Below are 16,560 nucleotides of genomic sequence, written 5' to 3'. Positions count from 1 at the left end.
TTTTTTAACCAGGAAAGACTATGTTCATGTAGTGCCTCCCCAGCAGGCTTGGTGGTGAAGACAGTTGCAAAGAAATCAAGTAGCTTTTCAGCAATGTCCTTATTTTCCTTAATTCTCTGTTTTTAACCCCCATGGTGATCTAGCCTTTGAGCCTTTCACAGTCATTTATTTTTTACTCCTTTAAGCTATTTGCTGTGAAAACCTCATTTTGATTCTTCTAATTCCCTTCTTATTGCCTGCCGTAGATCCACTCAGAGAAGGGACGTTAGTTGACATTCCCAGGCAAAGAGTCTGTTTTACTCCCCTCTGAAAAGGACACGGACCTTCTCTTTTTCAGTTGAGCGTTGTTAGTTTTACAAATGCATATAGATCTCCCTCTCAAGTGCATTTAAGTATTTCTGAAATTGTTTTCTATCACTGAGACACACTTAATTGCCATCAACTTCTCTTCCCAGATACAGAGAATTGAGTTTATTAGGTTCTCTTTCCCTGCACATCTGGTTGCATTCAGTCTTCTTTGCCTTCTGTACGTGATGTGCTTCATCTTTTCTTTGATTTCATTTGGATAAAGTTTCAGAAATGGTAAATACTTTATTTTTAAGAGCGTTAGAGAAGACACTGCCAATGATAAAATTTACTATCTTCTTGTGGAAATATTGTGTCTTCAAAACGATGAAACCTCACACTTGTACCATAAGCATAGGTTTTCTTAGGACATGGTGTTACTTTCGGTGTAGAAGAATCAAGGTGCCTCTTATGTTTGTAAGGCGACTTGGTGATCATAACATATTTGAATCTGCCACTACGAGCTGGTTGTGTCTGGTGCTAGTTGGTTCTGCAAGTTCCACTATAGGTAAATCCTCCTTTGAATTACTTCTGCATTCTCTATGTCTTTCCTGGAATAGATTTTCCTGAATGTGCTGGGAGAAGGAAGGAAGACTTACTGATCTTGTTTGTTGTGATAGTTTCTTCTTTCATCTTTTTTGTCTTCCCTCAGCGATTGTTGCTTGAAATATTTTATTCTAAGTTTTTATTTATTTTCCTGCTTTGGAAGCTTTCTTACTGAGAAAATGGATGGTCTGTGGCAGGGCTACTCAATCTCGGAAGCCCCGGGGGCCACAATGATACTGCACATGCCGAGGGCCGCAACTTAAGTGTAGTTGCATATACATGCAAATTTATGTAAACCGTTTCTTTCACAGTGATTGGCATGAATACAAAGATTAAGCCTGGTGCTGGATCCAAACGTAGCCAGTGCGAGCCAGTCAGCACCTGTCAGGCTCTGCCCACGAGGCTAAGCAGCCATTACTTCCCACAATGCCTTAGCACTCCTGCCACCACCTCCCTGGGGGCTAGAAACTCTGACACTCTTTACCCATCTTTTACAGCCACCCAGTTCGCTTCCATCTTTCAATGCTCACCCCACCTGGGAGACACCTCGCTGTTGTGGAACATGTTCCCAGTGAAGGCCATGTTCAAAGGATCCCACATGCTGGCCGTATGTTGAATGTATACCCCAACCCCACTGCAGGCCGCAAACAAATGGGCTGCAGGCAGCCCACGGGCCACGTATTGAGAAGCTCTGGTCTACGGTTTATATGCCACCTATGGTGGATTTTTTGCTTCCTGCTTTCTAATTGGTGGAGCAATCATGCTCTCTACAAAGGATTTTTCTGGGCAGGATGTGAGGTGAGAAGATTAAGGAAAACAAGTATCTGTGAGTAACTGCGTCATTTAAAAGCTATATAGTTTTACACAATGATTACTATAAAGTTGACTTTCTTGTCACAGACTCACCACTAGCTGGGCTTGAATAAGCATAGTTGCAATGAGACACTGTTTGAAACTAATCCAGATTAAATGTGCAAGAGTAACTTTTTATTCTGTGTACTGCTATCACTGTGAACAAAACAGTATGTTATGGTAAAAGCAGTTATAGCAAATTAACTAGAAGTTCAATGCTATACTATTCCATGACTTTCATAAGAATTATTGGTTCTTGTAAAAGGATATGAATAATACATTTACAAATAGATCCTTACTTTGGATCAGATTGTGGCCCATCCTGCATGCACTTACCATTGTTAGCAGCAAAAAGGAGAGGGCAGGCCTCATAGAGCCCTGTGTCATCAGTTCCAGGTATGCAGATGGGGAAGAGGCAAGTGATGGACAAGAGTCTTGGCTTCCACTTTTGACATGCTGGCCAGCACAGCTGTGGTGTTGCACAAGGTGACATACTGCTCAATATAAGGCTGGTGGATAATACTTTCCATCCAGGTCAGGGAGTGACTGAATTGCATTCTGCTTCCCAGCGCACTACAGCAGCACAGCATTTGTGACAGTATTTGTGGCTCATTTTAAAACTTTTTGTGTGTTGAACTTGTTTATAACTTGATTTGGAGCAGTTCTTGCTTCTTTCAATGGGGTCAGAAGGAAGACTCTTCTAGGGTCATTTTAGACATGTGACCATACGGAGCAGTACTTATGTGAAATGAGCACTTACGGGTGCTAACTTTTCTATCTTAAAATTATGCAAGGTATTGTAACCTACTTACCTGGAACAACAAACTCGCTGAGAAAGCTGGAAGGCTTGAGTTTGGTTATATAACCTTTAATTCAGACTTAGAACCCTTTGTTTACCTTTCTCATTAAATATTTATAGAGAGTTTGTGTTCATATCCAGAAAATGTGTAGCAATATTCTAGACTGGTGGTGGGCAACCTGCAATGGCCCCTTCACCTGTGGGCATCACTCCCACAGCTTTCACTGACCTGGAACAGAGAACCATGGCTTCTAGAACATAGCCTTCCTGAACTCATGTGGAAATGAAAAACAGTGCTCTAGACCAGCAATTGAATTGAATACAGTTTTTGGTTCCACTATAGAGCTCTTCTGTCAGTGATACTGAGGGACATGGAGTCACCTCATTAGATCCTGCAACTTGCTCAATGAACTGAATGAAAGGCCTGATGGAAGGCTCTAAAAAAGTGCTATGCAAGATTTATTTAATCCATCTTCTCAAAAAAAACTGTCTTAAGGTAAAGATCTGTGGAATGAGATCTAAAGCTGCACTGAATATCCTAGCCTTCACCATGAGGTGCATCATTGAGTCATGCTATTAATACAAAAGCCAAAGAGCTTCTGTGGAACTAACAGTGTAGCCACCATAGTTGCTATATTTGGCTTATCACCCTTTTTGAAAAGAGGCACAATAACAAATTCTTTTCAACCAGGCTATAGTAGTGATAAATCCCTAGTGTCTTCCCAGACTTCAGCTTATGGAGTATGATCCACTTGGTTGAAGGAAGGTGTGTTTGCTGGAACTTGCTTCACATGGATGAGGGTCTGCAGTGACAGACCGTTCAGAAGAGTTTTGGTTTTTTTTTTTTTTAAATGATCTTCCCATCTGTGCAACTGTTCTTGTAGGATTTGGCTGATGCTGCCATCCCAGTTCTTTACTGATAAGTTAGTGCTGTCTGTGCTTGCAGATTCCTAAACATAGACTAGGGACTGAAGAGATTTGTGCCTGGCAGCAGCATGTTCTAAACTGGCTTTTTGAGTCTACTACCAGGATTCCATGTATTTTCCTAAACAATGACATGATGGCATTTCAAAGTAGAAGCCATTTGGCCTTCGCTTTTACTCCTAGCAGATGCATCTTTGAAGACTCAAATTGTAGCCTTTCCTTTTTTCTTACCTCCAATTGCATTGCATGTCTCTATCCTTAGTAATCCATTAGTATTTGAAGGGCTGAGACCCTGGCATGAATTTAGCAGCAGTCAGCACTGATGACTTGAATTACAGTAATGCTATTAACTTAAAAAACAAAAAATGGTCTGGTAGCTCTTTATAGACTAACAAAACATTTAGATGGTATCATGAGCTTCCGTGTGCAGAAGCGGGCTATGTCCATGAAAGCTCATGATACCATCTACATGTTTTGTTAGTCTATAAAGAGCTATCAGACCATTTTTTGTTTTCTTAGTCTGTACAGGATAAACTAACTCGGCTACCCCCTGAAGTAATGCTATTCTTCATCAGATACCAGAGGGGGTGAGGCTTAAGTCTCTAATACTTTAGCAGCCTTCAGCAGTCCAGAATGGAAAGCTGTCTGAGAGCTCAGGTCTAATAACAGCTTTTGACTGAATTGGACTAATTGGCTGGCTGTCATCGAAGTGCAAGGAGAGCGTCTTTCAGCAGAAGCCGATGGTTAGTGTCAAGTTAGGTACCTCTGCAAAGTCATACATCCATGACTATTGACTGCCAATGATTGTCAATTAGGACATGATCAATAACAGTCCTAGTGAAACCTCTGGGCTCTAACCAGGTCTGCTTGTGAATCTGAGTGGCAGAAAAGAGATGATATTGGACACAAATTGGGATTATTTTGGGAGCAGCAGCATTGTGATATGAGGCTTGGTTGAAACAGTTGTGGGGAGACTCACACTTGAGTGTCCTGTTTAACTCTGTTACATTAATTTATAGTGGCATATTGTGAGATGAGATTAAGGAACATTGAAGGTTAACAAGCTATTTGGGATAAAATGGAAAGCTTGTTTCTGACCTCAGTACAGTGATAGTCTAGACCAGTTTTTCTCAACCTTTTTTTTTATAAAATACCCCTTTAAAAAAATGAAATTAGAAGTACCCCTAATACCTACAGTTTTCAGACACAATTTTTTTTTGACCATTGCAACACATTTGTTTAAACAATTTAATTGTAGCCGGGCAGGTGCTGACATTTTTGGGGATAAAAAGTACAAAAATAATAAAGCGCTGTAAAGCTTACAACAAAAATTCAGTTTTCTCCAAATTTCAGTTGTGTTGAAGTACTCCCCAGATTTCTCTCAAGTACCTCTCAGGGTACTCGTACCACTGGTTGAAAAACACTGGCCTAGACTAGAGGTGGCCAAACTTAATGATCTTCCAAGCAGCATACAACAGTTTACAGAAGTTTGAGAGCTGGCATGAGCCTACTGGGGCTCAGGGCTTATGCTTCAGGAGAGGCACCTGCCAGGGCTCAAGGCTGAAGTTCCAAGTCCCAGTACACCCTGTGGAGCTGACAACTTTGAGACCCCTCCTCCCAACAGGGCAGAAGTCCCTGCCCCCCACTCTGCTGCTCTCAAGCTCTCTCTCCAAGTTTGAATGGGGGGGTGGGGCTCTGCAAGCTGCTTTTGAACTGTAAAAGAGCCACATGCAGCTCTCAAGACACAGTCTAGCCACCCAAGTTTGGATCCTTACTACAGGTATATCCATTCTAAAAATAACTAGGATGTGGAAACAATCAATTAAATTTGATTAACTGACACACAATGCAAAAATTGATGAATTAATGAAATTACAGTATATCTAATTTCATTACAGTTTCTACCATGTCAAAGGATAAAGCCTATAGAAAAAGGAAAAGACAAGACAATTTGTAAGAGAGTTAAGAGAGATTTAATTGACTACAGTAGTCAGATGTTTCTTTCTCTTCAGCACAGTGACTACCAAAGAAACTAATAGGTTCCTGCAGCCATCAAAATTCTGATGCATCAGAAAAAGCCTGCAAGAAACTTAGTATAACAATGTCCTGTCAGCATCCATATATTTAGCAGTGACATGTTGGCTCAAATGGACAGCATGGAGGAGATTATGTAATTTCTGATGTCTTTGAAATATTCTTGATGATAGATGACACAAAAAGATAACTGGGAAGTTCACAGGGAAGTCTGTCTATCAAGTTGCATTTATCAAAATTGTGACAGCTTACAAGTCAGTTGCCACATCTTTCAACTCAAAGATCATGACTAGGGGGCAGCTACTTAAGATGGGTGGGCTTTTTAAAGTGTTTTGATTATTCTAGGTATTAGAAATGGCCTTTCAGCTTTAATTCTCCTGACTTTCTTTATTTCTTACTATTCATCTCTTTTTCCCTCTTGGCTACAACCATTTGCTTAGTAGGGAGGAACAAACATGATGGTTCAAGTTGTATTTGTACCTTAGGGCTACTCAAAAGCACACATACAACCTCTTGGTTTTTATACAAGCTGGAGAAAAATAGGAAATGAATTGTGAAGCTTTAGTTTACTGGCCTCATTGTACAGCTTGGTAAGAAATACAGGCTTGGAAACTATCTTCAGGTTATAGGTAGCAATGTTTATTAAGAGGATGGGCAAAAGAAAGGCTTATGGAGAAAAGGGAACTGGAAGCTTTGGTAGCCAAATAAATATGGAAATGTATGTTTTGAGAGATCAACAGGACATAAGGTAACATTAGTATTGCCATACCAGATCAGACATCCATCTGTTACATAATTGTACTTATGACAGTGGTAAGGACCAGATAGGAATAGATACGAAAGAGAAATTGTGAGTTACTTCTGAAAATATCATCTATACATGCCTGAATTTGGACCTAGGAGCCTATGACTCCTATTTTTGTAAATTGCTTGAGTGTATAAAATGTGTGGTAATTTCAGTAATGGATTGAAAGCCAAATAATATAAAGCAATTCTCTTTTGAAGTGGCACAATTTATGATTTTAATAAATACAATTTTAGCTCCTAATGCTACACCTCTTCACATTAAACCCATGAATATTGCATTTATCAACATAGCACTTAGATTAAAATTTACAACAAATTAAATTATAAGATTGCAGTAGCACAAATCTTCAAATTAATTTTACAAAGCCTTAATCTGATGTATAATCAATAATTAAAAAAATAAGATGACTTAAATCATGTCTTACATCTCCTTGATTTTTTTCAAACCATCTATTGCTTGTTTGCATGTGCCCTGAAATATAATACTTGATAGTCCTTTGTTTTAAAAAATACATTAAGTAAACCCTAATATAATGCATGTTTATATAGTGTGTTTTTGATATAATGAAGTTTTCATTTAGTGACCCATTTTTATGTTGCATGTGCTATTTTAAAATAGTGCACACTTACGAGAGAAAATTTGGATGCACGAGGGTGCTCGCAGGAAGGGGCTTGGGATACCAGATCGGGATGGGGGAAGGAAGGGTGCTTACTTTGGGCCGCTCCTTGCAAGCAGCTCCCTTGCTTGCTGCCCTGCTGGAGTAGGAGACATAGCCAGGCAGACATAGCCAGGCAGTTTTGTACACTGCCTCCTTCCTCAAGGGCCACCCTCACGGTCAGCGCTTGAGGAGATACTGGGGCAGCATGCAGAGCTGTCTAGCCATGGCTCTGTGAGGAACAGCAGTCATGGGGAGTCGCCTGAGGTGAGCGCCCCCCAGATCCGGCACCCTGCGCCTTTTCCCATGCCCCAGTCCTCTTCCCTGAGCACCCTCTTGCACCCAAACTCCCTCCATGCCCATGTCTGCAGCATGTATAACTTTGTCATGTCTGGGAATTTAATCTATATTTCCCTTTTAGTCTTTATATAACATGTTTTTATATACCTTACAGTTTTCTGGGAAGGTAACTACTGCATTATATAGGAGTTACTGTAAAAGCCTAATGTAAAAGTGGCTGCTGTTGTTTAGAAAAATGTCTTATTTGAATCCTGCTAAATTCTTGTTTTGAATGACAGTTTGACAATGAGTCCCACAGGTTACTTTGTATTTGGTTTTTAAAATAGATTTTCTTTAATCAAATTCAGCTTAAACACCTTTTCAAATTAATTAACTATTCCTTTGTCCTTGTATTATGGGAGATAAATAGGCACACCCAGATGACCATTATATTGTTCAGTATTTTGTGTACCTTTATCCTGTCCCTGATTATAATAGCTCTTACGTTATGGATAGACGTATGCTGGTGAATCTGATGTACACATCATTCCCTCCTGTCACTTTTCTTCTAGAGGAGGGAAGGAAAGTGTTAAGTGAGAGAATGGGTAGTCACTTGTTCATAATATGTACTTGTGCTTCCCAGTTGTGAGAGGTCACACAAAGGTGATGCTGGTCATTCTGTACTGTAGGAAGGCAAAAGGCACGGTTTGGCTTAATTTCCTAAGGGCAGTATTTTCCCATTCTGTTGGCATGTTTAGGTATTCTATAAATACATTTATTAGATATTTACTGTATATTTAATTAGACCATGACATTATTGATAATATGTGCTTGCATAACAGTGTCAGGAGAGTCCCCATCAAATCGTACAGTTTATCAAAGAGAAGAACCAAGTTTCATTCTCATATAAAATAAGTTTTTCCAAAGATTGACTCTGCCAGAAATTTTGCTCCTGGGCGGTAGGTTGTTGGTAGGCCAGTGGAATGCCTTCTTGCAAAGATTTTTTTTTACCTTTGATGGCAATGGACAATAAATAAGCCAGTGCCCATGCACAGCGTAAACACTGCCCTCTAACTGTACCAAATAGTTCCTTTTTTTAAACATGATGAGTGAAGGTGCTATCTGTTGGTTCACATCTGTTTCTCAGACTCCTCCTGATGATCTAAGGGTACATTTGGAAATAGTGATGTAAAGGGTTAACTGGTTACATGGTAAGCATTTACCTTACCAGCATACTTACTGGGGTAACTGGTTAACCAGTGCCTGATCCAGCCGGAGGAGCAGCATCCCATAAGCAACACGGTGCAGTGGGTGCTGCCCGGCCAGGATGGAGCAGTCCCCCATGTGTGATTTGACCAGGTCCACCACAGTGTGTCATGCGTCAGGGGCTGCTCCAGCTGCTCCCTGCCTGTGATTATGGCAGTCTGGTTTTTTAACAGTAATTTACATCACTATTTGGAACTAGGGTTGTGATTCCTGGCTAATGTAGACATGCTCACACTACTTAGGATAATACATTTAGATTAATTGGCTAATCAAATAGTCTATGCAATTGCATCGTTTATTCAGTTAATCGATAAGGGTGCCTCAACCTTTGAGGTGAAAAGTGTTGCAGGGAACACGGGGCCAGCGTGGGACTCAAGCAGTTCCCCACTGGCCCTGTGCTCTCTGTGGCATTTCAAAGCAGCAGAGCTGCATGGAGCCCTTGGTCAGTGGGGGAGTCCCCAGCTGACCTGGGGCTCCACACTGTGCTGCCACTTTGAAACACTGTGTGAAGCTCAGGGTCTGGCCTGGCTCCATGTGGCACTGCTGCTTTGAAGCACCCCGTTTCTCCCCCTCCCCTGCTGTCTCTTTCAGATCGAGGCAGCGGGGTGGGAGCGGCGGGGGGGGAGCAACTAGTGTGTTGACTATCTGGTAAGCATTTGCTTATTAGATAGTCAACTAGTTAACAACCCTACACACTGCTCTCGTTGAACTAGTGTAGCCATGGTAACATAGGCAGTGGTAAGCTGTGGCAGGGCTAACTGGCCTGAACACTATGTTCTATTTTTGAAAGAGGATATGCAAATTCCATTGGATATGCAAATTCCAGAAAAAAACTGCGTCCAAACTACTTTAGTTTTCGAAAGATCCTCTTTCAAAAGTGAGATCGGAAGATATGCAAATTCCCGATCTTCTTCTGACCTCACTTTCAAAAGCGGATCTTTCAAAAGTGAAAGTAGTCGGGACGTGTTTTTTTTGGGGGGGGGGGGGGGAAGAGGGGAAAAGCCTTTTTTTAAAAAAATGCGTAAACCTAATTTTTTAAGGAAGAGCGTTTTTTTTCGAGAGAGGGTTTTTTTCCCCCCCGGGGGGAAGAACGCGTCTGGACTACTTTCACTTTCAAAAGATCTGCTTTCAAAAGTGAGATCGGAAGAAGATGCAAATTCCTGGGGAATTTGTATGTCCTCTTTTGAAAATAGCCCTTATCACCTGGACCCTATTGATACATACTCAATGCAACTAGCCTATTCTGACACTTGCTGTTCCAGCTCTGCTATCACCTTTAGTGTGTGAACTGAGAGCTAGCATGAGCATGTCTTCAAGAATTGGGAATTACATCCCTAACTCCAAGGCTGTATCTAGACTGGCAAGTTTTTCCGCAAAATCATCTGCTTTTGCGGAAAAACTTGCCAGCTGTCACCACTGGCTGCTTGAATTTCCGCAAAAGCACTGACGATCTCATGTAAGATTGTCAGTGCTTTTGCGGAAATACTATGCTGCTCCCGTTCGGGCAAAAGTCTTTTTCCGAAAACCTTTTGCGCAAAAGGGCCAGTGTAGATAGCAGAGAGTTGTTTTCCGCAAAAAAAAGCCCTGATCGCGAAAATGGCGATCGGGGCTTTTTTGCAGAAAAGCGCGTCTAGATTGGCCACGGACGCTTTTCCACTTTTTAGCCCAAGTGTAGACATGCAGCCTTCATGTCACATCAGTGACACACAGTGGCCTCGTTCAGTCTAGATTATATTGCTATTAATTTTATTCCGAGGTGTTAGCTGGAGTGTTGCAGAGCCTTTTGTAAGCAGCTGTATATTTAATCTGGGACACAACAAAGCCTGCACCTTTGATCTTTCTTGTTCCTAATGAGTAACTTTTAAGAATAAGTATGTTCCCTTGGAAAAATATTGTGTATGTTATTTGGAGTGAAAGCTTTGTCACTTGAAGTTTTGTTTGAGAAACTATATTTGGCAAAAATTAAATAATAAGGTCTCTCCTCATTTTATTGGGGTGACTCTTTTGCTTCTTTTGGATTGAGTTTTTGGAATCCAGAAGCAAGTTAGTGAAGTGCATACATCAAAATCAGGTCTGTTTTTTGATGGGTCTCCTCAGACAACTGCTAGCATTTATGAACTTTATTCATTGTCACATCATTACCTTTATGTGTTGTGCATTAGCCTTGTCGTGTTGAGGAATAACAGAGAGGTCCAGTAGCTCTAGTAAAGTGAAAAGACAAATTTGAAAGTTATTCAAGCAGACATAATTTAAAAAGCAGCATGTTAGACTCTGGCAGCCAGGAGAAGGCAGTTCCTCATAGAACATCAAGTACACTAAAAAAAGTACAACTTTGTACCCAAGCCATTAAAATTAAGTTGATTAAAAATTATTATACTCCCTCATTTCGAAAAGATAAATAACCTTCAGTGGAAAAGTTAAATTCTTCAAGTTTTAGTTTCAGCATTCGCATGAAGTGAACTTGTTCAGTAATAGCAAGTTCATACAGCATTTGTGCTGTTCTGATGTGACCGTTCAGGATTTTTTAAACAAAAATTAGGTTAGTTTTATGCCTGGTAGAAATTAAATACAGTGTGAATGGGTTTTGAATATGTCCTTACTCTGTTCTCCATCTACACCAAAGCTATCCAAGTTTTGTTTATATGCTCACCAAATATTCTTCTCAGCTTCTCAACTTCTACCTTCTTAACACTTTGCAGCAGTGCCTTTTTACTGCATTTTGGCTCCATTTAACACTATTTTCCCTAACTTAGCTCACCATGGCTACAATTGGTCTTTCTTTCCCGGTGGCAGCCACAGTGGGTGTGTTTTATATAGGAGGTTTCCAGATGAACACTGCATTTTAATCAGTGTCATGGAATCCCGGTTTAGAGGATGCAATGCTTAAAACACAATCCTTGCCCTCTCTTGCTTTCTCACTAATACTAATACTAGAATAGCTGAACTGGTGGGAACAGCAAGCAGAGACGTTCAAGCACACATGAGGTGTAATTCAGGATGTGTGCACTTTGAGGTCAGGAGATGGAATTTCAGCCCTGTTGGGATGCCCAAGATGGATTTCATCTGGCTAGATCATAGCTAACTTGAGTGACAGTAGTAGTTGGCAGCAGGGACAGAAATGAATGAACCAGCCTCTTGAATATAACCCTTCTCAAGACTTGAGTGGCCAGCTGCTGCTGTGACTACCCTGCTGTTGTTAATTAAGCCAGTTGTGATCTAGCTAAATCAGTGGTTTTCACAGTTCTTTGGAGCATGAGCCCCTTCTGACAACAAAAATTATTACATGACCCTGATATGGGGGACTGAAGCCCAAGCCTCATCTTTAGTCCCAGGTGAGAATCTCAGGCTTCAACTTTAGCTTTGGGCCCCAGCAAGTTTATCACCAGCCCTGATGAGCCCATAAAAGGGAAGTCACAACCCATTCTGTGGTCCTGACCCACAGTTTGAGAACCATTGCACTAGATCAAAACTGGCTCAGGAATGCCTTCGTGCTCACATATTAAGGCACATTGTTCTTTCTCCATTGTTTACATGGTCAGCAACTATTCCTCTTCACTAGTCAACTTCCTTTGACAACTGCTTAACATTCTTACCAGTGCTTTGTCGCTATGGGTATGCTTACATGAACAGCACACCCCTATAATGACAAAACACTGCTTGAGAGCATTAAGCCGTTGGTGAGGGAAGTTGAAGAGAGACAAGAAATATTTGCTGACCAAATAATTGAAACTAGGTGGGTCTGGTAAGTGGATTGAGTTTGTAGTGTGCCTTGGAGCATGAGTTTCAGGATATATAAAGTTCATGAGAAGGAAGAAGCTATGGAAAAGAGATACTCAAGTATCCTGTGTTTTAATCAGTGTCATGTAATCCTAGTTTAGAGGATGCAATTCTTAAAACACAAGTTCCTTGCCTTCTCTTGCTTTTTCTCTGATCTACTAATACTGGAATAGCTGAACTGGTGGGAACAACAATCAGAGAAGTTCAGGGGTGTGTGTTAAGTGACTTTGAAAATACTAAAAATTTGGAAAAAAGTCTAATGCAGCATTTCAGTCAGAAAAGCCATGAATGAGCCAGACAGAAATGGTTAATTTGTGGAAGTTCAAGATTGAGCAAACGTGTTTTAAAAGCAGAATTATGTGGCAAATGCTCTACCAGGCTAAGGTGTATGATTACATGTGGCCAATGAAAAGGCTGAGGGTACATTTAATTAGTTTGGGAAAGTAGCGTAGAGAAGATAAAAGAACCCAGTGGCTATGATGAGAAGTATGGGATACCAGAGACTCTCCATGAGATTGACTTATTTCACAACACCAAGACATGCTAGTTGCTTACAATACATATTTTTTTTTTTTTAAAAAAAAAGCTTCCTTTGGGTTTTTGTTTGTTGTTTTTTGGGGGGAACGGGGAGGGGGTTGTGTTTGTTTTTTAAGATGAGCAGCATTGGATGGGTAACAGATAGTGGAAAGTGAAGAAGAAAACTAATAGGATCCTGTAGAGCAGGCATGTCCAAAGTCCAGCCCGCGGGCCAAATGCGGCCCGCGGTCGGATTTAATACGGCCCCCCACTTCTCCCGGCTCCCCGGTGCTTTTTTTAACTGGCGCGCTCAGCGCGCCGCTTCGGGGGGCCGCCGCCGCCGCGGCGGTCCCAAACCCTGCCCCTGCACTCCGCTTTGGGGCTGAGAGTGCAGGGACAGCCCCCGCTTCCTCCCCCTCTCCTGGCTCCCCGGCGCTCCTCTGACTGGCGCCGCTTCTGGCCGCGCCGCCGCCGTCCATGGCGGCCGCTGCGGTCCTAAAGTCCTCCGTGTAGGGCACGTCCGCAGCCCCGCTCCCCCGCTTGGCTACGGGTTCGCCCTGCCCCCGGGCTGCCGTGAGGCCAGCGTGCCCTGTGCTCTCCACCTGCCTCTGACCCTGCAAGCCCTCTACCTTGGGGCTGAGAGTGCAGGGACGGACTCCGCAGCTGCTGAGATCAGGGACTGCCTTTGAACCAGACCTAGCCTATGTACTGCAGTCCAGATCTCAGTTTCACCCTTCACATTAGTGTAGGCAAGTTTTTTTTTCAATTGAGATGAATACATTGTAAAATCTCAGTTAATGTCAGTTGGTCTAAATCAGTTATAAATATATTTGGACACAACATGTATAGTTGGTGTTATGTCGTTTGCCGTTTGCAACAAACTTTGCATAAAATAGTTAATTTGCATTTAATTTTAATGGTTCAAAGAATGTCAGGCAAAATGGTCGGCCCTCACGCATGTTCACTTCATCAAATCTGGCCCTCTTTGAAAAAAGTTTGGACACCCCTGCTGTAGAGTCTCAGTTCTGGCATATGTATTTGTACCGATATGCAGTGCAATCGCAGCTTTTTGGTAACTTTTAAAATTATCCTAGTTCTTGTAGATCAGTGTTTTTCAGTCTTTTTTTCATTTGTGGAATCTTAAAAAATTTCAAATGGAGGTACAGACACTTTTTGAAATCTTAGACATAATCTGCGCACCCCCGGAGGACTATGGACTAAAGATTGTAAACAGTAATTCAGTAAGATTAATAGTGGATTTAAATAAGGAGAAGGGAGTGGCTTGGCATTCAGGCTTTAGAAGGCATATCCCATTAGGAGTAACTTAAAAAACAACGAATAGTCTAGCAGCACCTTAAAGACTAGTAAAACATGTAGATGGTATCATGAGCTTTCTTGAGCACAGCCCTCTTCAAGCTTGTGTTACCATCTACATGTTTTGTTAGTCTTTAAGATGCTGCTAGACTATTAGTTGTTTTTTTAAGTTTTTCCAGTTACAGACTAACTTGGCTACACCTCTGAAACAGTTAGGAGTGTCATGATGAAATCAGCAGACACGGAACAGCAAGGAAAGCACTCTGTCTTCATGAAGGTGAGCCAACAAAGCTTTGGCTGAAGATGATGATCTCTTGAGAATCTAACATAAATCTCAGTCTACTTACCTGATCATTTTTACTTACCACTTGAACAGGTATTTCAGAGGACTCTGCAAAGCAAAGTAATGTATTAACTTATAAAATCATAATTCTTAATTTTTTTAGAATAACTATAATTTGGGCTTTGCATCAGAAAACAGGAAAAAAAAGTGGGAGATTAAAAAAAGTTCTGATCACTAATACTCCTGTAAAAAGAAGTATAGCTTTAAGTGCCAGATTGTGTCATCACAACATAACACTGCATTGCACTTCTTATGGGAATTCTGAGAGGGATCATTCTTATCCTCGTAGAAGGATGAATCCACACTTCTATTATTGTTTTGGATCCTGCAGCCTTTTCTGTCATTACCTGGAAACTTTGCTGGAAACTGGGAATTGATAGTGCTTATTCTATTTAGATAACTGTTACAAGCAACATCTTAGTATTTTTTAAAATAGATGTTTCTGAATAGGTGTTGAGCAATGCTGTAATATCTGCAAAAATGTCTGAAGAAATAATGTAGTAAGATCACAAGTTCATCCCTTCTGAGTAGCCAGCCTTTTAAATCTTCAGGCTGACTTCCGTGTCTTCTCTATTGGAATGGTTTTAATATGGTCAAGGAAACTTGAAAAAATTCAGGTCAGGTGCTAGATTTATTTTTGTACTGAAAAATTAGCTGGCACTGTACTCAAAATACATAGGCTTGAATGTATTAGTGTTAAATGTTGATATTTTAACATCATTTTCCCCCCTCTCAGCTTTCTCCTCAAATCTTTGAGGAACCAGTGATTGCTAAAGAAATGTACGAAGTTGCAGTCTCTCTGATTCAATTGTTTGATGAGATGGAAATGAAGGAAAGTGGGTAAGATATACTTCAGGTCTATTGGTAAAGAATTTGTAACTAAGTTAAAATGTAAACTAAGTTAAAATTCCCCTAGAATTAGGGAATATGATTCTTTGCAGTACCTATATTATAATTTTGACATGAATTTAATTTTGTTTGCACCTTTTTCCTCTCTTTTTATCTTGAACGATGACTTATTGGCTTGATTTCTGATCATATTAATTGTATTTAGATTCCTTCTAGCTTTTATTGAGTTTCTTGAATTTTAAAAATATACTCCAGGGCACAATGCGTAAGTGACCATTAAAGCTATGTCAGCTGAAAACTTTAGACTTTTTGCTGCAGGCTGGAATTGAATGTTCTTTATATGAAGCAAAGAAGCAGAATTTGAATCTTTGTTTTATTAACAAAAGAATTAAGGAAAGCATTACATATAAGAAGCAATGAAGACTGATGTCATCTTGTTTATATTTTTCAGACTTTCATGCTTAATGTACATATTAGAGGGTAGAACACATTAAGGCCATTTCATTTGTCTTGCTTTTAGCATTTTGTAAATTGGTATTCAGTATCTGTAAGAATGTGGTAAAGGAAATCCTAAAGCTACTAGAACTTGATCTAGTGCTGAATAGCAACTTAAAATTACATTTTTCAATCATTCTTTGATTTTTTTACTAATTTATAAATATATACTGAAGAAAAAACAGCTTTACTTTTTAGACTAAAAGCTTTTCTTGAATATTATGTACGATTTAACATTTTTAAAAAATCATGCAGTTTAAACTGTACCAAATTTCACTATAGAATATAAGTGTTGATGTGGATATTAATGTGATAAATGAGTAGCATACTTATTGAGGAATTTTTGAGCTTTCTCTTTTTTCCCCCCTCAAACTGTGTACTTTCTATAGTGCTGCTTTGTTAGACTGTTTTAAAATACTAGTTGAAAGTACCATATACAACATTCTCATTCCCCATATTACTATTATTGTAGTTTTTAATTTCAGAAAGGAAAAGTGCTCATTGTAGGAAAAGACATTAGTACTTTACAGTGAAAATTAATATTTCTGGTATTGATATAATTAAAATGTGCATTACATGTACAATATGGGAATGTTGATTTTCATTTTACATTTACAAGATAGGTTATAACTAGGGATGTTAAGGACAGTAGAACCATGGGTTTTTTTTCAGTTGCTCTTCAGCTGGTACCAGCTCTTTCTCATGTTCTAAAAGACAAAAGAAAAATTTTCTACCCCTGTGGGGGTAGCACATCATAC

The 16,560-nt window shown here is 40.2% G+C and overlaps 1 protein-coding gene across 5 annotated transcripts in view; it reads left to right on the top strand.

Moving 5' to 3' along the window:
- The window catches only part of TDRD9 (tudor domain containing 9), a 151,675-nt gene that overhangs the window by 48,788 nt on the left and 86,327 nt on the right, over nt 1-16,560 (top strand). For all 5 annotated transcript variants that reach the window (XM_075926469.1, XM_075926470.1, XM_075926468.1 and 2 more), the window contains one exon: nt 15,195-15,298. In XM_075926469.1, coding sequence (XP_075782584.1) covers nt 15,195-15,298 — 104 coding nt within the window. The remainder of the gene's footprint in view (nt 1-15,194; nt 15,299-16,560) is intronic.

Source organism: Pelodiscus sinensis, chromosome 4 (assembly GCF_049634645.1).
Source record: "Pelodiscus sinensis isolate JC-2024 chromosome 4, ASM4963464v1, whole genome shotgun sequence".
NCBI classification, from domain to species: Eukaryota; Metazoa; Chordata; order Testudines; family Trionychidae; genus Pelodiscus; species Pelodiscus sinensis.
This window is presented reverse-complemented; position numbering and strand designations above follow the sequence as displayed.